Here is a 21770-nt window from a genome sequence, read left to right on the forward strand (position 1 = left end):
ACAGCATAGCACTTCACAGTATTTCAGCGTAGCAAATATAATCCTTTGTTTTAAAAGCCTGATGATTCTGCTTTTTGCCTCACCATCTGTCAAAGGAATATGACCACCATCTAAGCTGGTCTGTCATTTTTATACAGACAGATATTCACAACACAGCAATAGACAAAGATACAGATACATATGGATAGAACACTAATTTCAAATGTCTACGAGACCAGGTTATCCTGAATGGTTAACATTTTACATTCCAAATGCAAAGTTAATGTATTAAGGCTATTACAATTCTAGATGATATAAAATGGTTTCAGCAGACTGGTCATGTAAATTGAAAAGAAAACTGATGTCTCTTCAGACTCGAAATTGAGAGAAAATTTGTCTCCAGATGAGAAATTCCCTATCCAGTCAATGCATCTGTCAGTCAAACTTGTTTCTTCGTAGTTACGTGTCTTAGAAGGAGCAGGGATATAGGTCATTGTCAGTGCTAGCAAAAGGCAAAAGCAGCGCTTCACAGTTGAGTCTTAACCTGTCTGTCAGTTTATGTTGAGTCTTAACCTGTCTGTGTAATATGAATTATTTGTACAAAGATATCCTTCTGCTCTTCTGTACTCTCCATTAGCAACAGAAATTCTAATTAAACTACACAACGTAGGAAATATATGGCCCTCACTGGTGCCATGGCCAGGTTCATCTGGCATACAGTGGTAGAACTTGTTAATCTGCAAAAACACAGTTAGATTAAAACGTACACATTCTCTCCTCATCCATTTCTTCTGAGTACACCAAGAAAACTTGATTCGAAGATGCACAGCTTTGGTAACTGGCTACTTAGCATAGCTCTTCACAGATGTCACACACTGATGCAACAGTGGAAAAGACTCAAAGATTGCGCAGTATGAATACACAGAGCCTATAGCTCACTGTAACATGGGACACTCAGGAAAATTAATTCTAATTAATTTGTACGGTGGGTTTGTTAAAAATCAAAATACTTCTTTGTCAATATTCTCATAAGAAATTAAGAAGCGAGTTTAACTTAGTTTAGGTTAATTCACTTCACTTGCATCCCTGCAAGCATTTAATGTTTTTTAAGTGATCCCCTGTAAAACTCACACTTTTGGTAATTTAATTAAATTTACCTGAGTATCTAAGTATAGACAAGACATTAAAAAGGAAATGGTTATTAACTACCACTTCTCTGTAAAATACAAAGGATGCAACTTATCTATCTTTGTTTGATCACAGACATCCTCAGTTAATGAATAAAGGCTATGACGTACTGAGTTGAAATGTAGTCTCGCATGAATTCTGTTCAGCTGGGGAGAAAGTCACCTCCTCTTCTAGAGAAATGACCAAATGAGTTATGATCAGGCACATATTACTGTATCTGCCGAAGAACATACACATGGGACATCGGAATAAACTTAGAATAAACTGCACAACTTCATGAAATGTTCAATTTTTATATTTACACTATAATTAGTACAAAATCGCCTTTTAAGTTTTCTGTAGCACAAGACAGTATCTACTGGACTTGATACTCTAGTATGTCAAAACAACTACTCTGAAGTATGATAAAGGAATCTAGGAAGAGTTATAAAGAATAAGACACCATTTTCAAACTATACATAGTGTTTGTTTTTGCTTCTAAAAAGGTACTTATATCCCCAAAAGTTTTTTAATTTTAAATAAGCAGGGCAGACAGGGAAGGGGCAGGGGGGGAAGACTGGCTGTTGGTACTAAAGCCTTTACTGTAATAAACTAAATATATTTACAATTTATACAAATGTTTGACCTTCAACAAAAATACAAAAACTTATCACAAGATGCAAAACCAGGAAACAAGTTCATCTGAGACACCACTGCTCTACACAGGACAGAATGCAACTTGGACTGCAAGGAACAGAAAGGTATTTATCCCCCATATTCAGGCAATGAGAACAATTTGCATGAGGTCACAAAGAAAGAAAAAATAAAAGGCTCCAACATTCTTCAGTAGACTCGGCTTTTCAAAAAAGCTTTTCAGCTTTTTCAGCCTGTCAAAAACCTAGGCTACATCTGTCCATCTTGCCTCTGTTTTCCATTTTGTCCACGTAGCCAATATTTAGTTGCTGGATGTTGCCTTCTATTTTGAAAAATCGGAGTAGTTTCATGGCAAGGTCTGGAACCTCAATACTTTTATTCCTTTTTAAAAGGCAAAACCTTTCTACTTCTACAATTAAGAACAATTTTGGCCCAGTTCAACTTCTAAAAGTTATATCCCCATCATATTTTTTCAGTAGATAACTTCATAGACTGTAGCCTTTTTGTCTCCAGAGCCAGTGACAATGTACTTATCATCCACAGAGATGTCACAGCTAAGTACTGACGAAGATTCTTTGGACTAGAAGAAAAATAGAAATACATTACATCACTTAAAAAAAGAGTCTGTTACCCTCATCTCGGCCTCCCATTTTGTGTAGATCCCGCAGGTGAAGTCTGAGTCCTCTCTGGGGACTCTGGGTGTTCTATTTCTTTTCTTTAAAAGCATCATCATCCTTACCTGGAAGATACTGGCTCCGTAAGGAGTTCTCCATGCATTAAGAAGGTTGTCTTTCCCAGTACTCACAAACCATTTACCTAGAATATAAAACAGAAGGACTATGAAAACATATGAAACGGACACCTGACAGATTTGTGGTTTTCAACTCACATCTAAAGATGGTAATTAGTTGGCAGATTTCTTAATTATCACGAATCAACACAGCACTTTTGCTTACCGTCAGCGTGGACACTCATGGTTTGCAGTGTGTTACCTAAGCAGGAAATCCCTAGACTCAGTAATACTACTCTCTTAGTAGAAAGGGCTTTTTACACACAAGTCAACCCTCACATCAGCCTTTAAACAAACACACGGTTGCTTGTAGATATGTACATTTGCATTCACAAAGCAGAGATATTTATTCATAATGTAAGAAAATTATACACTAAGTGAGTTTTGATCATCAAATGAGCTATGAGCATGTAGTAACTGATCTGCAAAGCATGAATTTGAGTCCTGAACTCCAGTTCTGTGTTCAGGGCAACTTACCACAGTAAGCAAACTTGAGCGACAATACACAACTCTCATGAAGGTGCAGTTGATATTTGTCTGGCTTATTTACATGTAGCACTTCTACGTTGCTGCTCTCCATTCCCACAGCTAGCCATTCACCAGTAGGACAATAACCAAGGGAAAATATCTGAAAAATAATCCACATTTACTCTGTTTTTCCTACAGATAAATTTTGTTCTACACTGATTAAATTAACTGGGAGAAGGGGAGAGAAGGGCCAAGTAAAATTCACATAGTTCAACAGCAAGACTGCTGTTCAAAATTCAAGTGACTAAACAACCTCTGTTCTTACCTGTTAATTTACAAAAATAGGAAAAGAGAGTAGCATGGGGCTATCACTTAGTTTGGAAGCTAAATATATGAAAGCTTCCAAAGACTGTGTTGTGAGCAGCCAAAAGGAAGAGAAGGAACAATCTGCCAGTCGCACTGGGCTCAATCTCAGCTTTCATCTCAAATGTTTCTCTCGCGCTGCACCCCCATCCTCCCCAAGCTGTAGGAAAATCCAGTTACCTGTGATGTGAAGTCATGCTGCTGTAGCTGTCTCCCCTCTCTCAAGTCCCACGATCTGACAGTGTTATCCAAACCTCCTGTCCAGAGCTTGGTACCATCATTAGAAATGTCAATACAGCTGGCTCCGTCTGTGTGGCCCTGGAATTGCCTGATAAAACAAACCAGATTGAATAATGATTTCCTGCCACAGCTCAAGGTAAACACCGTTGTGGTGTTAGTTTTGGACTGTGTATGTGCGTGTCATCTCTTCTGTGTCTGTTGATGGGCAGAATTCAGCCTCTCCCTCTTACTGAGCATGAAATACAACAGTAGTGTGCAAACATTTTCCAGGTCCTGAAGAAAGTAATCGCATCATGGCTAGTTGAACAAAGTCAAGCATTTCCTACCTGGTTTTGAAAAGCAAAAGAAAAGCTTGTAAGAACACTGAAGTACAGTAATTATAGTTAAAAGCACTAAGGACAACTCAGATTAAAACAAGTGCTGAGGGAACAGAACTCCTCCGGTTTCAGAAAACAGCTTCTGTGTGTTTCTTTGGCTGAAAGTCAAGATGACAAATAATAGGCAGACTCATTAATAGGAAGGGACCCAGACAGAGATCCAGGTAGCTAAACACATGCACTGCTGAGTCAGCAAAGCTGCACTCTCTGTGGCAGATCAGAAAAATCTAAATGGTGCAGTTTGGTTTAAAACCTCATTAGTAATTCTCAGCTTTCAGCAACCAGAAGGTCATCTTGGGTTTCCTTAATCCTGGAAAAAAGCCTTCTGAGGCTCCTGCATTTTTCATCAGCAATTAGCTTTAGGGAAGTCCTATGCCTCAATGTGAAAGGTGGAGGGTGGGGAAGACAAGACAGCTATCTTGGGAATGAAGAGTATGAATCACTACCAGCCGCCACAGAAAGGCCATGTGGTACATTTTGTTTTGTAGCTCTGGTCTCAAACTGTCATGTGTTATCATTTAGCAAGATCAGCCAGCAAGTGGTGGGAACACTTACAGCAAACATTCAAAAGGTAAGAGAGCCACAGGTGGAGAGAGTGCACTTTTGCAGAGACTAAATGTACACAGGGCAAGCTGAAGATTTTAGTTGTTATATAAAATCTTGTTTATTGACCTAAAAGTCCACAGAAAGTAAAGTTTGCGTGCACATTTATATGACTGTCCTCGCATAATTTAAGGCTAATTATTGATATAAAGGCAATTTAACTGAAAAACCGCAGACTAAGCAGATTCTTCAGAGTTTGTTTTCAGAACCTTTAAAGTATCACAGCTTTTCCCTATTCAGGCTCTCTTTTCCCATAATGTTGTATGCTACCACTACTTTGGTAAACATAGACCAAAACTTACCTTCTAATAAGCACACAGCTGGCTATTAAGACCCATTTCACACATAGCCCAATCTTTATTTCTCTGCCATAGCACTAGAGCTGCACATTGATGTGTCAGACTCTTTTACTAATATATTCATTAATCAAAGGTCTAACAAAAGATTTCAGAAGTCATTTACATGGCAATTCATTTATTATACTCTTTGCAACCCATTCCCTAAGTTCTAGAGATCAAACTCCCCACAAAACACTCAAAACACCTTTCTCTCTTGAATGACCTTATGCTTTCCTAAAGAACTGAGGGGACCCACACTCTAGAATGGCTTTGTAAGATTAATGTTATTACTTACTGTCACTAAATAAGAACCGAGAATTCTCTTTATTACTTAATACGGCTTAAGACCAAAAAAGAAACAACAAAATGCCTTTCTTTAAAAGGCATTTTCAGCCTACATCAATCACAAACCAGCAGAAACACTGCCTGTAAAAACCTGCACACAAATCCCAACTAACTGAAACCAGGAGGAACTTTTACACTGACTGCAGCAGGTCAGGGACCAACCCTTCGGACCCTGAAACCACATCTTCCAAGGCTCAGTTGAAACTACCAAAACTAGTTCTGCCCAACTCAGGTGCAAACTGCGTTCTTTGGATAAGAAATACTATTTACTTTGCTGTCATGAACCGCTATTCAGGAAGAAAAATATTTAAGTAGCTGTCCAAAGATTAACTTCCATTAATGTTTTCTGCAAAGAAGGAATGACTCACCTGACCAACGTCTGATTGTGTAGATCCCACACTGCAATGTTCCCATCACTGCAGCAGGAAAAGCACACCTTGGAGTCAGGGCTGATAGCCAGAGCATAGCAGGCAGGGGCTGAGGATGTCAGCTCCGCTTTTATACGAGGAGTCGGTGCTGCCAGGTCCCATATGGATAATGTGCTGGCTTCCCCGCCAACTATGAGGGTGCATCCATCAGGCAGCAATTTACAAGAGCGGATGTAGTTATCTCTGTTCTGTACAACACAAATCACCTCAGTTACGTTAATACACGCCTGCCAATAATGACCACTAATATGATTCTGACCGCATCCAAGTTTTAAACAGTAGGCTATTTTTTCCATTAACAAAGTACAGAAGAGGAATCAGCAGATCCTAAAGGGTTTCAAACATCCACTTATCACTAACCAGAGACTGCAGCTACAGAAATTAAACTGTAGACTCCTGTTGCCAGTCTACTCTGTTTTAAACCTGACAAATGTCAAGTCTTCCATCTTATTTCATTAAAAAAAAAGAGCCAAAGTAAGCTTGCATTTCTGCAAGTGCACTCCATCAGCTAAGGTCACCAACAACAGAAATATTAAAGCAAAAGACCTTTCATTTGGCATTTAGGCAACTGTGTATGAAAATGCAGTTCAAGACTCATGCCTTTCAGATTTGGGAATTTTCTTTCAAATACCCTTTTGCATTCACCGTTTTACAGTTAAAATATTAAGTATTCCCATATTGGATTTACGTTGGTCCTCTGTTGTTCAACATGATTCTTATCACCTTTTTTAGTTTTATATTACATTATATCACATTTTTAGTTTTGTACTTATGATACTATAGCTGATTGAGATGTACTACAGGGGATTTAGAGGTGGAAAGCATTTCAACCTGCACTTATCACAAGCTTGGCTCCTTAAGCGTACTGGAGGTCCTTTTCTCTGAAACAGCTGCCAAAATAATACGGTAACAGATCTTTAGGGGATAGAGGGTTAAATCTGTACTCAAAAAGTAAAAAAAAAAACCACACTGGAAGAAGTAGTCAACAGCATTCCCACTACTACTACTTTTTTTTTGTATTCACAGCAAAGGAACAGTAAGCAGTGGAGTAGAAATACTGGGTTAGTTAGTCAGCTACTACTGCTCCATAAATGAAATGAAGGCAGCTAGGACTGTCATCCACACACATACCTGCCACAGAACAGAATGCATACTCAACCGTAATTTTACTAATAGACAACTAACATAACGGTAGCAGTAAATAAAGGGTAAAGGCTAAAAAACCAAACACCTCACATTTAGCTGGATCAATATTAAAGCCAGAACTTATTTAATTCAGAATATATATTACTATGCTTTACAACATGAAGTCTTCTCAGTTCACATTTGACAAATGTCTACGCTGCTTCTAGTATGAGAATCATCTATTGAGGAGCCGCTATCTTTGAGTCAGCTTTTCAGCTACCTATATAACCGCAATCACAACACTTGTGTGTTGCACATGTGAAAACAACCAACCAAAATGTGTAACTTGTGGACCACCAACAAAAGTATAGCGAGACTTAAAGTGACCTTGGTACCTTGTCCCATTATTTCATTAGGCAGTTGATACCCTTCTACAAAAAAAAAGTCACTCCTGGTGTTCATGCAACACCTAGGAAGGTTCTGTGCAGCCCTACGTAAGCCAGGCTACATTCCTTTTAAACTCATCAGCATGACTAGAAAAAAAAAAAAGGAGAAAAAAATCAGGTACACACTCTACACAGAAATTCTATCTAATCTGTCATTTGACGATATTTATCCCTAAACAAACCGGCACTTTTGTCTGTAAGTCCACCTGTTACGTGTTACAAAAAAATTCTCTAAATACAGAAAGCAGGAAACAGAACTGTCTGCTCTTTCTTTGTACTATGAACAAAATCCAGACATGGATAGCTATTACCTTATTCAGTCTCCAAGGAGAAGCTACCCTTGTGCACAAATTCCTGTTCACCTACCAGGCAGTCCAGCTGAGAGACGGGGCTCTTGTTGCCAGGCTGGCTGATGTCCCAGACTTTGACGCAGCCCTTCCCACCCGTGTACACGTGTCTCGTGGGGTTGCTGATGGTAACCGCACACACAACCTCCCCGTGGGTCACAGTACCGCACACACAACCTCCCCGTGGTTCAGAGTGTTGATCTGACGGGCATGGCGAGGGATTCCTGGACCAATGAGGGCATCAGGAGGGAAAGGAACTGGCTGCATCTGACCATCTGCAGTAACGTGAAAGGAGTAGGCTCTTTTTGGGGAAGGGAAAGTAGAGAGAAGACAAAAAAAATATCAGCCAGTTACAGTGCTACAACACAATAAAAATGCCATATTTTTTCATTCTATTTCTTTGTCATTTTTTTCTCATGAAAACCAGAGCTACAGTGCCATGTAATACCACAAAATGAAACCTCAGAGGAAGACAAGAATTCACAATAGGTATTTTCACCCTGCCTTACCTAAAGCACATGAAATTCTACCCTTAACTCTACAGACCAAGGTCACGGCTGCTATCCCTCAGACACTTGGATAATTTAAAGATCCTTCAGCAATCCTACAGCAGCAATCCCTCACCAGGTACTACTCTTCCAGCCTTCTTCTGAGGCTTGCACCTGCTGCCTTGCACTAGCACTAGCAGAGTAGTTGCACACACTTTCATCAGAAAGGTGATATACCATCTTCTCATAATCATGTTTTCTTGAATAATTATTTCAGAAAAGCTAAGAAGCTGAGTTTCCCAGGTATTTTTGGCATTTCTGTAACATCTTTAAGTTGTACTCGGTAAATGATTTCAAGAACCTGGAAACTGAGTGTTGAAGAACTGAATCCCAGCACTGAATAAAAGACAACTCCTTGGGGAAAGTACATAAAATTATTTCTTCATGTTCACTATAATATTTAAAGTCAGCTCTACTGAAGGACCAGGGCACAAATAGCAGCTAAAAAAGTTTTCAGGTGAAGGAGGGTTTGTTTGTTTTAAATAATAATGAAAATACTACTGCAAAAGGCTGCTTTTTGTTACATGGGTGAGCCCCGTTTTTGCTTCTTCTGTTGTAAGCACATCCAGAGCTCACATTTTTGATGCAGCTGTTACATTAACAGCATTATTCAAGCAGCCAAAGTGGATAAAAAATGATGAATACAAGTATCTTTTTCAAGTATCTTTATTTTACTAATGAGCTACCATCTCCCTAATGATAACTCTGTTTTTCTAGTATTGTCCTGTGTTCAGAACTGCCCTTTCCTTTCCAAATATACCTCCTTCCTCAGAAATTTTCAGTCACTGTTGCTCAGTTATTCGTATCGCATCCCTCTTCCAAGACCTCAGCAATAGATAATTCAATTTAATCTTCTGAGCTAGTATTTTCACAGTATTTTATTGCATGTTTCCAAGTATCGCACCGTTTGAAATGATGGAACAGGCAAGATGCCTGCACCTCCAATAGACATCACAAAGCAACTGATTATGCCCAGGAGCAGAGCAGAAGACACTCCTTTAAAAGAGAAGTGAGAAGTGGAGAGGTTAAAGAACTTTCATACAGAAGTTAACAGGGGACACAGTCCATTTGGGCAATATCACTTTTCTCAGAAGGGAAGGGTAAAAGCCTGTTAACAGTAACTGCTATTAAACAAAGAAGAAATTAATAGTGCATATACATGTAAATCCTGTCCTCATTCTCATTTCACAGTTGGACATGTGAGACGCAAATCTATTCAGAGAACACACAGAAATGGAGGACGAGTGAGTGAAAAAGACAAGAATCTTCTCTGTCATGGAAATGTCAGGCATGGGAAATGCAAGATAAGAAAGGAGGTGCAAAGTTCTCTGCCTTACACATACACAAGATGCATAGTGTATCAAATGTATTTCTTCCCATGGAATTTTTTTTTTTATTGTATGAAGAAGTACAGCTAAAGTAGAAATCTGCTTCATTTCAGCAAAGAAGCATAGAGACAGGATTGTCCCAAAGTAGCTTTTCACTGAACAGATGAATCACAGAATCACAGAATCACAGAATCATCATCCGGCCGGAAGAGACCTCAAAGATCATCGAGTCCAACCGTTACCCTTATACTGCCAGGGTCCCTACACCATGTCCCTCAACAAAGTAGCGTTTCACTGAACAGATGAGACACAGGATAGGAGAGGAAGCAGAAGAGGAGCAGCAACAAGACTACTCAAGGCTGACCAACTGCTCAGGTTCAAGTACAGTATCTAACTAAAGAGTCATAGCACTTGAGAGGCTGAAGAGCTGTGCGCCATATCCTGGGTTCCAGATCACAGTCAGTTGCAGAGTATTTGTTAGCAGTGAGGGTATGCAGAACTGCACAACTTTAAAGTTTCAGCCTGCCCTTGCTTTTATCATGGACAGAAAAAAAAACAATTAAGCAGGTATTAAGCCATTTTTTCCAGCAAGCTTAAGGTTAGTAATTCATTTGTACATTTTTTTTTTCTTTTAATGGAAGGTTACAGCATAAATGCTCTGTTCAATTCAAAATACCTAAATAACAGGTGTTTTGAAATGCTTCTGTGCATACACAAAGGTTCTCAGTTGTTGCTGAGATGGCGTGGGAGGAAGACAATAGGAACATTTTTCAAGTGCTTCATTTTTCAAGTGTAGAATGGCGATGACTCTTCTACTCTGAAAAAGCAGTAACTTACCCAGTGTACTTTTATTCACGTAGAACTTTATCAGTATGCCCGTGTTTAAAGTGTTTAGATCATAAAATTCATACAGATTGTAAGAGTAATCTCTTTTTTATCACCATGAGCTGGCACTTTCTTTCAAGACTGGTTGGTCAGGACTCAGGATGACTTGAGTTTGAAGGTCTAACAAACAGATCGGTGAGAGTTTCTTGCAGGTCAAGACAGCTTTTCTTACAGTGCAAGTTATCAGCAATCCACTGTAAAGAAATGGCTGCACAATGCCAAATCCCTGTGCCTGTGCCAAGACAAGCACCCAAAGAAGTAAACGTTGCTTGAAGATGTGCCACATGTCATGCTCACGTCACCACTGACAGCATACTTGCATGCATCTACATGTAACTTGTATCTACTAGATGCGATACAGCTTTTCATTACACACTCCTACTTTGGCAAAACTTGCTTCATTTGCAAGACTGACATTCCCTTGACAAGAAAAACTTTTTGTCTCAATTACTCAGTACTGGAGACAGCAGTGCAAAGAGCTGTCTGCAGCTCGATCACAGTTGTCCTTGGCTACCTCTCCATCAGGTCACCACCACAGAGGGCCTACTCTGCTACTTCTGGGGAGGACAGTATTTCCAGTGCTACACATACAAAGCTGCAGGTGCACATGCCATTAAGAAATTACTGGTTTTTTCACAGGCATGAATTCTCAAAACTAACAAGCATTATGGTTGTCCAATCTTAAAATAGTCGATATTTAGCAAAATCTGGTAAATTGAGTTCTCTAAAGGTCAAGGTATTTCTTGACAGGCACTCCCTGACCACCCACCTTTCTCCTCAACAACTGCTTCCTTATGTTGGGCTAACAACCACAGCAAACAAAGAAAAAATTCTTATGCATTTAAACTAAATGAAACAAGCTAAGTACATATCAATCGACATGCAAATACACACTTGTAATTAATATTATATTATGAAAAGAACAATTACAAGACAGACTCACATGCCTTTTACTTATAGTAAAGAGCTCTGAGAAACAGTATACTGTCAGTGATTATGTTCTTACTGAATAACAAAAACATTCTTCTGATCTGTTGCATCCAAAGACTTCTCCTTATCTGTGTCAAAACAGCACTGAGAACCTGAAGAGTTCCTTTACATCACAACATAGTGGGTGATACTAACAACCCAGTTTCTCAGTTTAAATCTGGAACTTAAAACCCTTCAATTTCCAGATAAGTATAAACTAAGTATCATCTGACGTGCTGAGGAGAGATCGAAATAATTAATTCACTGCTCAAGAACATGGCAAATCGACTGAATTACCGAGCTGCCAGCTCCTCTAAATATTCAGATCGATATAACGCATGCAATTCCTGTCTATTAAAGTACCATGCCTTAAAAAACAATAGAAAGGTTCCACTTCATCCCTCCAATTTAAACAGAATTCCTTTACTAGCACAAAAATCTCTCAACTACAAAACACAAAAGCAGACAGTTCCTTCTACTGATGACTGCATTTTAGTTTCAGCTCTTCATCCTATCTTTAGTTGTAGTTACCAAAACAGTAAGTATCTGTTTCACTGTATAGGACAAGATGTCATATATAGGACAAGATGTCATGAACTAAGGATAAAAATATTTGTAAAGAAATAACAAAATCTTAAACTTCATGCGTGTCATCAAATAAATCTACTCTGAGATACAGAGGAAAAAGGGGGGGAAAAAACCTATGTGTTATTCTAGCATATAATAAAATTAGCCTTCCTTTAAAATATTCCTCATTGTAGATTCACTGAACAAGTGTGAAAATCAGGGGAATTGGAAGCCTTTTAATTTTTCCTTAGAGCAGTTCCAGAACAGTATATTATTCATCTCCAAAACTACAAAGAAAATTTGGCTCACAAGTAGAAACACTGTAGACATGAATCTTATCACTGAGCTTGAAATTCTGTGCACAACTATTAAGTGTGATTCCCATCAAGAAGAAATCCACAACAGTGATCCAGCAGCTATAGAAGACTAAGAGGTAAGTCAGCTTCTTGCTAGAAAGGTTATGCAACACATGATTACAGCAACACACCAAGAACCTATAGATAGTCCAGGGCATAGTTAAACGTATTAAAATGACAGGAGTGCAACACTCAGACATCCCGTGTCCATGTCAAAGAATAGCACTGATTTTTCACCCCCAACCGAAAGACAATTATTAGGTGATGGCTCAAGCCTATCTGGAAGGAAAACACACCACTCTCTCCCTGCAAAAAAACCCACAATCAAAACCAGAAGAACTGCTAAGAAAAGAATACTCTACTGATGGGAATCAACTTTGAAACCAAGAACACGGAAACTTATTTTATGCCTATTCATGCACGTATACACACACGTAAAAAAATTTATTGCTGAACCACAAACAGATGAAGAGGGAAAACAAGTAACATGAGATCACATGCGTGTACACCAAAATACACACTAATACTAAAAACCTGAAAAGCCTCGTAGGAAATAATTAAAAAAAAAAAACCAACATAACCTGCTACAAAATGCAAAGACTAGCTTATTTGTATTTGTTTTTTCTTAATTATTAGAAACAGCTGAAGACACTTTGACTGTCTAGACTGCTACCCAATTTCCCAAGTACATCTGTACCATTGCTAACAAGGCCAGACTCTGCAAAGAGCAAAACTGAAAGTTTCACATTCAGGAACATAAAAAGATGGCCCTAAAGACATACATTTAATTACGGTACAAAACAAGACAAGGAAAAGACAGGCTCTCCAGACAAGTCCCTTGATAGCAGCAGACAGACAAGTGGGAGTGGATTCTTGAGAATCTACTGATTTTTCCAGCAAGATAGTCATTAGCAGATCTCAGATGTAGCTCAGGTCTTTAACAGGTTTTAAAGAAAACTGGGTGCCATCAGAAATGTCATTCCTTTGGAAGGAGAGGAACTTAATTTTCTCTTGGAAGCAGGGCTGGGTGAAAAAAACAGCATAACCACTGATAAAAAAAAACACAGATGTAAGCACACACATCTGACCATGGATTCAATAGTTCAATTCGAAAATTCTCTGTATAACTTGCAACAAGACTCAGACTAAAACTCCGTGCCTCATAAAACAAACTTGATGTGGTACCTTAATTGCACCCTGGGAAAAGACATTGTAAAAATAAAGCAGGAGTACTCCACTAGTTTGCATGAGTATATAACCCACGTTCTTTGTACAGAAAATATCGGAGACTTGCCTGATGTAGCTAAGAGATACTCAAAGATGCTGCCAGTAGCAGATGGCATCTAGCTAGCTGTAGCAAACCAAAACTAAAAGAAGAGATCATTCTACAACTGTCAAAGGAAAGATAACAGAACAGTTTATGGAATTTTAGGTTTGCCTCACAATAAAGACAAGCAAAAAAGTTACTTTAGAGGAAATGACTGACTCCATCCAAGTAACATGACTACAAAAAGCCATTATAGAACATCAAATCAAGTGGAGAGTAGGGAGTATATATCAAAGCAGGTGATCTATAAAGCAGTGTGAATAAAATGCTGAAAACACTAAATGAAAAGATTATTTAAAAAAACAGACCACACAGACTCTAACTGAGCTATGAAATACCAGGAAACAAAATATAGCATCATACATGCACTGCTTCTATGCCTTGAATAGTGCAACAACTATAACTCAGGCACAGAAATTTTCTGACTGAACAAAATGGGTTTTCACAGCTTATAATATAAAATATTGCCCGGCATTACTAATGGAGTAAGTCCCTGAAAGCTTGTAATTATTTAAAAGTTAAAAGTTACAGGCACTGAATTATGTGATCTCCAAAAATATTTCTAAGTATGCCAAATTATACTGAAGTCAGCAAGAATGAGTCTGACCCTTAATAAAAGTATGTTTTGAGAACAAAGCCTGTTCCTTGCTGTACTGAATTTAAATATAACACTATCTAACACACAACACCAACTCACCGAGCCCTCATTTCAGTAATCTTGTCAACAAACCACCAACTTAAGTAAATCCAGGATTTAACAGGTTTCTCACACTGCCAACAGATAGCAAAGTCTGTCCTCAAGTAACAACAAAAACACATTCAGGATAGCTTTCCTATCTAGCCTGCTGTTTTCTAACTGTTATGGAAAAAGAGTAGAAGAAAACACACTTTTTTTGCCTGTAATCTGATGTACTTTTAAGGATGTTTGCACGACTGGCATTACAACATATCACTAGCTATTAACAGGAGGTCAAAATGAAGGCAAACAGTGTGTACATAATTTTCTGTAGGAATTATGTACAAAAGGCCACATCATTTGTGAGCACAAGACTTCGATGTTATCTCTAGGAGCAGAGATTCTTGAGATGGCATAAATAATGGCTGAAGGAGGGAGTCTTTTGAAAGCGAACTAACGTTGAAGGTCTCAGTGTCAACATAAACATCTTTGCCTCATTAACTGCAAAACCAACAACAAAACTCACTCTCATCAACACGCTAAGGAGCCTGAAGCAGCACCTGCTAAACATACATGACTGTTACTCAGCTCGCCACCCAAATCATGCTAATCGTCACCTAAGAAGCAGCGACAAAGAGTCAAAAAGCCAGGAGAGGTAATACCTGGCTGGCTGGAAAAGACTGAACACTGAGCAGAGCCGGTCGACGGGCTGTACTCCTCTTCCTCCACCCGAGACAGGGATGCCTTCCTGGTGAGAACTGCGCTCTCACCGTACAGTGAAAATCCCCGGGTGGTTTGCTTCTTGCTGTTATAGTTATCAGGCCTGTTGCAGTCAGGGCATTTATCAACAGCAGTTTCCAATCCTTTGTGTCTGTTGCTTTAATAAACTTCTCATCATTTTTATGGGCTTTGCAGAACTGTTTCAGTGCAAGTCCTTTCGGGTTCTGGCAGGCAAACACCAAACTCCTAAGCTCTTTTTTGTGAGACCATTTCAGTGCAAGTTTTTCAGGCACTGGCAAGCAAAAGTTAAACTCCTACCTTTAATGCAATGCTTTCACTACAGTGTGTCTTATAATTTAGACAGTATCCTAAAAATAATTTTTCCTAATGAATTTGTTTTCCTAAAGTCCTAAAAGAATTTTTCCTGAACCTGCAAGGGGAAAAATTAAACCATGATATATTGGCAAAGACTACAGTACATAATAGGAAGACCCAGCATACGAAGTGCAAAGTGTTAAGTGAGTTTTAAAGAATAGATTCTAACAGAGTGCCAAAAACCCCTGTTATAATTCTCTCTGTCCCACTCTCACCAAGAAAACAGACTAGCCAAATAAATTTAGTCTATGTTTTGTTTGTACCTGCATAACTTGTTGTTCAGAAATACCTTAAAAAAATCCTGATTTTTAAAGACGTCATACATTGCTCATGACTCTGCTGCACATGAATAAGCTCAGCCTCAAGAGCCTACCAAAGCCAAATTACTGATTAATCTGATGTATACTATTTTGATAAATTTATTTATTGTAACTTTGACGAGACACAGCATCACATAAGTATTTTATTTAACCACCTCTTCATCAATAATTCAACTGTTAAATAAAAAGAACTTGATCTTACATCTGTGCACCATCTGCTGCACAACTGCTTCATCATTCTTTTTCTCTCCACCTGCACATTTACAGAAATGTTTTTAAGAGTTGCAGACTCTCAAGCCTGATAAAGCAGGTGCCAGACAAGGAGTCTGCAAGTTTGCACCACATGTTTATGCTCAGTATAGTAGGAAGTTGAGTTTCGATGTTTTTATCTTACACGTTTTACCACCACCAGTCTGTAGAACCCTTAACCTCCCTCCAAAAGCAGGAAATAAAAGCCTTGAAGTATCAACTACTTTTCACTGGAAATAGGGATATGAACTCCTGTTTTGAGATAGGACAACAATTTGAGAATTTGTATGCTGAACCTCTTATCGTTTAGACCTTCAGAAGACTAAATCGATCTCTTAGGAACAGCCAGACTACCCCGTGTGGAATTCTTGTTCACTGACACAAGATAACTATCTCTCCAGATATTGCAGATATTACCAAAATGTTAAAAGTTACTTACGGTTTTCCCCCAGGAATCCCTGCTAGATTTGGAGGGATTCCAGGTACTCTCATGTGAGGAGGAGGATCAAACCCAACCTAACAATGAAAAATGAATTAATCTCATGCTTGCAATTTCTCATTCAGCATGCCCCTTTTCTTCACTCCCAGCTATTACGTATTTAACCAAAATGTGGCTTTTACCCACAGTACTAGGTAAGTGCGTGTCCCTTCATAGGAGTGGGAAAACAAGATGTTTTTCCCTAGACATGCTTCTGATAGAAGTATTCATATGCAAATAGAAGACAAAATATATATATCACGCATTCACACCACTGAGCGTTAACACAAATAACTCTGTGTTAGCGCAGGGCTAGACCTGGAATTAGAGCCCACGGTGTGTTGGCGTGCAGCCACACCAGCACTCCATAGCTCTGCGACAGCTAGCGAGTACCCACGCGGGCACAGCACTGTTCTGGTAAGCTGCTTCAGGCCCCAGCTAGAATCTCGGCATGGCCCCACGGTGCACTGTGTGGGCACATCGGCTGAGGGATCTCTTATGAAGTTACAGGGCAGGGTGCTGACAAATTTGTTTCCAGCTTAAATATACTATACTCTCTTCTCATACTGTAATTCTGCTAAACCTTCATATCCTGAACAAATAGGTACCTCAAATAGTCCAAACAAAGTCTGGACCAAACAGACTTTGTTCTTCTTCTGAACACTGCACCTTCTTATTGTTTTAAGAAGCGCATCTGCCATTTAGAATTCCCACATTTTCAAATAAAAAGCCCCGATTACCAGTTTCAGAAAAAGTAGCCATATCTAAAAAAATGAGATGATGACAAGCTGAAGTCCAATCTTGCAAATTTACAAGCAGATAACTTTGTTTATGCATAAAGCAGGCGTCAAGCTCATGTTTGTAGAATCAGGCCCCTAGGTTATTCTGACAGCAGCTGTAACTAGCTTAATTTTCTTACTACACCCACAATGGCAACTATCCTTAACAAGCCTCATCAGAGAGCTCCAAGGTACGTACACGCCAATTTTCACAAAAAAAAAACCAACAAGAACATAAGTGTGGATAAAAAAACTTCTATATGCTTCAAGATTAATTTGGTATGTCTGTACAGAATACAAATCTAGCTCAGAAAGGGAAAAGCGGATGAATGAAATACTTTGCAGCTACCAAAACTCTCTTTTCATTTCAAGCATTAAATAAATTTTCGGCATCCATTAATCAAAGCACTGATGAAGGTGAACAAAAAAAAGAAACATACATAAATACTCGAAGATTCTTTGTTTTCAAGGTGCAAATTTGCTTCTCTAGCCACGCAGCAAAGTGAAACACACAGTGAAGCTGTCAAGCCTCTGACGCTGCTAGAACTTGGGAATTTGACAGTGCTAAATGAAGCACGTAGCCCTTCTCAGTGACCCGCAACTCACAGGACTGATATCGCATGCAATGTATGGCCTACCATAGGAGATCTTCCATAGGCAACCACGGCAGCTGCAGCAGCAGCAGCGCTCATCTGGGGTGACATATTATGCAGACTGGCATAGGCAGCCCCTGGACTGGTTAACTCTCCATTCATGCCAGCATGAGGTACCATTCCAAATGGAGCAGGGTACGGTCCAGGTACTGCCAACGGTGTTCGCAAACCTGCAGCTACAGAATAATGAGATCAAGTAGTTTTATTTATATATTCCTTCTCAGAGGGAAGACGACAGCCCTTTTCCTCCCCCTACAATACCCAACGTTCCCCCCTCACATATGCACACTGCCGAGAAACACTGCCATAAATTACCAGTACCACCACCTCTTTTCACTCGGCATAAATAAGATCTAACAAAGTCTGAACTTACTGATCTCTTCTAACAATCTCTTCTAGCATTACCTATTTCCATTTCTGTAATATCTCCCTGTTTACATTTAACGTTTCTTTTGCCAAATTAAGCAGCAAAGCCGACTGACGTGGCTTAGTCAGCTCATGTCTAAAGCAACTGTGCTGTACTAGTTTGAACAGCAAAAGCAAACCTCTCCCTGGATTTATTCAGATTTACACTGCAGCAAACATTAGTAATTCAGACAAAGAGCTGGAGAAGAGATTGTATTCAGAGTAAGTACCAGAAACTTCTGAGAAGTCTTTTTATATTGCATTCAGTCTCTGGATTATTTGCAAAAAAGAAAAAGGCAAAGGTAAACAACAAAGCATAAGGGATAGAAAGATATTTAAACTCTCGATAATCCAAACATCTGCTTCTCATCAAGCCCTCTCTTGATATCAAGAACAAAGCAATACATTTAGTTAACATTTGCACAGAGCTACATATGTAAAGAAAGATTAATTTTGGAACCGTAAAAACAGATGAAATAACACATTACCAGCTTGGTTAACCAGAGGGTCCATTGCTGGAGGCTTGCCAAGGCCTGGACGGAGTCCTGGAGTTGCGCTAGTGCCCGGGGTTGGCACATCACTTCGAGGAGTTGGTGTGCTGGATTTCAGAACAGGCGTGCTGGCTTTTTCATGCTGGTATCATTAAACAAATTAAATGAATATTATTTTTAGTCCAGGCCATATTACACAATTTATCACAACAGCAGCTGGGATGCTGGACACCTACTACCTAGTCCCTCAGCCAATTTTCATAAATCCATGCAATGCTGACAAAATTAACTTCTGGGAGAGAAATGCTGACCTTTTTTGACTGCTGCCAAAGTTAAAATAAGAAAAGAAACATAGAAAGGCTTTTTTTCCTTCTTCCATTGGCATACAAATGATTTTAGCTTGAAATCATTACTGTTTCAATTATTACTGGACACAGCCAACCTAAGTACAAAAACAATATTCTACCATAGTTGATAGTATCAAAAAATTGTGACGTAAAAGCTATAGAGAATCTGATAGAATTGTTAGCGATTCTGCTGTTATTCCCATTTCAAATGTTTAAAGCCATGCACGTACTTGCTACACACTTCTATGTACTACCACAAGTAGCTGCAGGAGAATGGAGAGTTAGACTTTCCAAGAGAGAACAACGTTTATCTGGACAATGGACTGCTGCTCACCAGACTCATTTCTTTGGATTTGAGGGAAGTGGAACTTCCTGAAGAGGCTGTAGATGCTGGACTGCTGGAGGCGTCCTTCTTCAGCAAGCGGGTTTTGTCTATACCATTTTCACGTGGTGAATGAGTGGGACTTGCCCTTGGGGATGAAGGATCCTAAAACATCGGTGAGGGAAGAACAGCACAGAAGCGTGTCATGGGTTGGTACACAAACACCACTAAGGAGTCTATGGGAAAAAAACCTAGAATAATTTGTAATCTCTACAGACAAAAAAGCTGAAATACCTTCATCAGTTTAGAGACCCAAGTAAGCTCATACAGGAAGAAATCTGGTTTTATTTTACACTACATGTAATCATAAACTGCTTCCAAGCACAGAGCTTGCAATCTAAGCATAACTAAACACAAACTAAGGCGAGCGCACAAGTTGTGTTAAGACCAAGACAGACCAACAGTAACTGCAGTTAGTTTATACTGGTTTTTCCAGGTATGTTCTCCACGCAGTGCTAGCAACAACAAATATTTCAGTAAGGACTTTGAGGCCATACAAACCTTACTCACCTCTACCTTCAGAAGAGATAAAGACACATGCTCTATATGCCACAGTACTTGTCACTTCTTTCTAGATACCATCTGCAATTGCCTCGCTGCTTAAATCTACAGGAAAAAATGAAATCACCTCTGAGGTGATTATCTTTCCCTGTTCCAGAGGCACACTCTGTATTTACTGTAACTTGAAATAGCCAGTCCAGCAAGCTACAAAGACGTCACAATTCTGCAGTCTGCCACTCCTTTGACTCATGAGAATGGCAGCAGAGAGGAAGCAGTCCTCGCAGGAGCGTGATGGACTATTGAGCAGTTTCATTTTAAGTAGGGCTTCTGAAGGATTAGTAAAATCCCTAACTGGATACCTCTCTTCCTATTTGGCTGACATCATTTGGGCACCTGGAGCTGCTGAAGACACTACTCTGTTAGCTTCTCTCCCCGTGCTTTTCACAGGGCAGAAGAACTTCACTACCATATTCAGGCTTCGGAAAACCGTGGTATGAAATAAAAGATGAAGAAAGGGGAATGCCCATCCCTTCACCTTGATGCACTGCCAAATCTCTGCCCTGGAGAAAAAAAGTGGCTACAACCTCTGGAAAATTTTGTGAACTGACTGACTTCATTCTGACTTCAGGTGACTTCGTTCTAAAAACCAATCATTTCTTGAAAATGTTGTCTTTAACATAAAAACTAGTAATTTTTTAGGTACCAAAAATGTTTTTGATAATACTTCTACTATTAAATGCAAGGTTAGGTAGTGTCTTCCTTTTCCACTTGAAGACAGTAGTTTGAAAACCCCAGCCCTGCTCCCACATCTCACCACAACTCTCTCCACTACCGAGCAGCTATGAAACATGAGAATGTAACTGCAGAGGGAACAGACCTGGACAAAGCAGCAGAAAGCAAGCTGAGAGGGCAACCAGATAAAGCTCAGAGGAAGAAATTGTAACTGCAGTACTAACAAAAATGAGAAGTTGTGAATATTTTAACATATCCACACAGAGGATTCTTTGTCTTCTAACATCTAAATGCATTTTTCCTTTAATCTTTGGGCAAACGTCAATACTACAGAAAAGAAAAGTATTACCTCATTGGATACATCTACAACCAAGTTATCGTCACTCTTGTCCCCATCACTGTCCTATTGAAAATAAATAAATATAGTGTTCATTTCAATAATACATTAAGAGCCCAGAGAGACAGACTACACATCTACTCAGACATTTTTTTGTTTTTCCTAAAGAAAAAGCAAACAGCCTTTCATTAGCTTATTAGCAATAGGGAAAACAATGAAAACAGGAACACAAACACCTTTATTTCTGCTTCAATAATGAAACCCAAATAAGGTAAAAATAGCTAAAGGGTGGTGGTCTCACCATCAGTGCAGGATGATGCAAAACCCCTCCTTAATGCCATCATAAACAGTGTTATCACTACTGCTGAAAGAGAAACTCTTCCTGTTCATATGCTAATTTACATATTAATCTTTCAGAAATTACTGCTTGTGCATAGCTGAAAAAACAACAGATCTCAGAAAACTGGAGCCTTTTAGCATCTGTTTGATGAATCAGCTTCCTTAACATGGTAGGACATTTCTTCTCTGTTTTCAGAAAGGAAAGTTTTGAAATGGGAAGATCTGGAGAAGAAAAAGCTTCAGAAATGCCAAGGCATTTCAACATTTCTCTCTAATGAAACCAAAATACCTAGACATTCCTAAGAGGAAACATTTTATTGTGGCTTGTCAAGCCAT

The 21770-nt window shown here is 39.1% G+C and overlaps 1 protein-coding gene across 1 annotated transcript in view; it reads right to left on the bottom strand.

Moving 5' to 3' along the window:
- Positions 1 to 1560: 1560 nt before the first annotated feature.
- TLE1 (transducin-like enhancer of split 1 (E(sp1) homolog, Drosophila)) overlaps positions 1561 to 21770 on the bottom strand; it is a 35895-nt gene continuing 15685 nt past the window's right edge. The window contains exons 5-16 of the mRNA XM_010144428.1: positions 21108 to 21161; positions 19478 to 19630; positions 18794 to 18938; positions 17886 to 18076; positions 16430 to 16506; positions 7848 to 7971; positions 7690 to 7815; positions 5693 to 5940; positions 3602 to 3749; positions 3068 to 3218; positions 2540 to 2616; positions 1561 to 2380 (exon numbers count right to left, since the gene is read on the bottom strand). Of these exons, the coding sequence (XP_010142730.1) occupies positions 2273 to 2380; positions 2540 to 2616; positions 3068 to 3218; positions 3602 to 3749; positions 5693 to 5940; positions 7690 to 7815; positions 7848 to 7971; positions 16430 to 16506; positions 17886 to 18076; positions 18794 to 18938; positions 19478 to 19630; positions 21108 to 21161 (1602 nt within the window). The 3' untranslated portion in view covers positions 1561 to 2272. The remainder of the gene's footprint in view (positions 2381 to 2539; positions 2617 to 3067; positions 3219 to 3601; positions 3750 to 5692; positions 5941 to 7689; positions 7816 to 7847; positions 7972 to 16429; positions 16507 to 17885; positions 18077 to 18793; positions 18939 to 19477; positions 19631 to 21107; positions 21162 to 21770) is intronic.

This window comes from Buceros rhinoceros, unplaced genomic scaffold (assembly GCF_000710305.1).
Source record: "Buceros rhinoceros silvestris isolate BGI_N320 unplaced genomic scaffold, ASM71030v1 scaffold4171, whole genome shotgun sequence".
Classification (NCBI taxonomy): Eukaryota; Metazoa; Chordata; class Aves; order Bucerotiformes; family Bucerotidae; genus Buceros; species Buceros rhinoceros.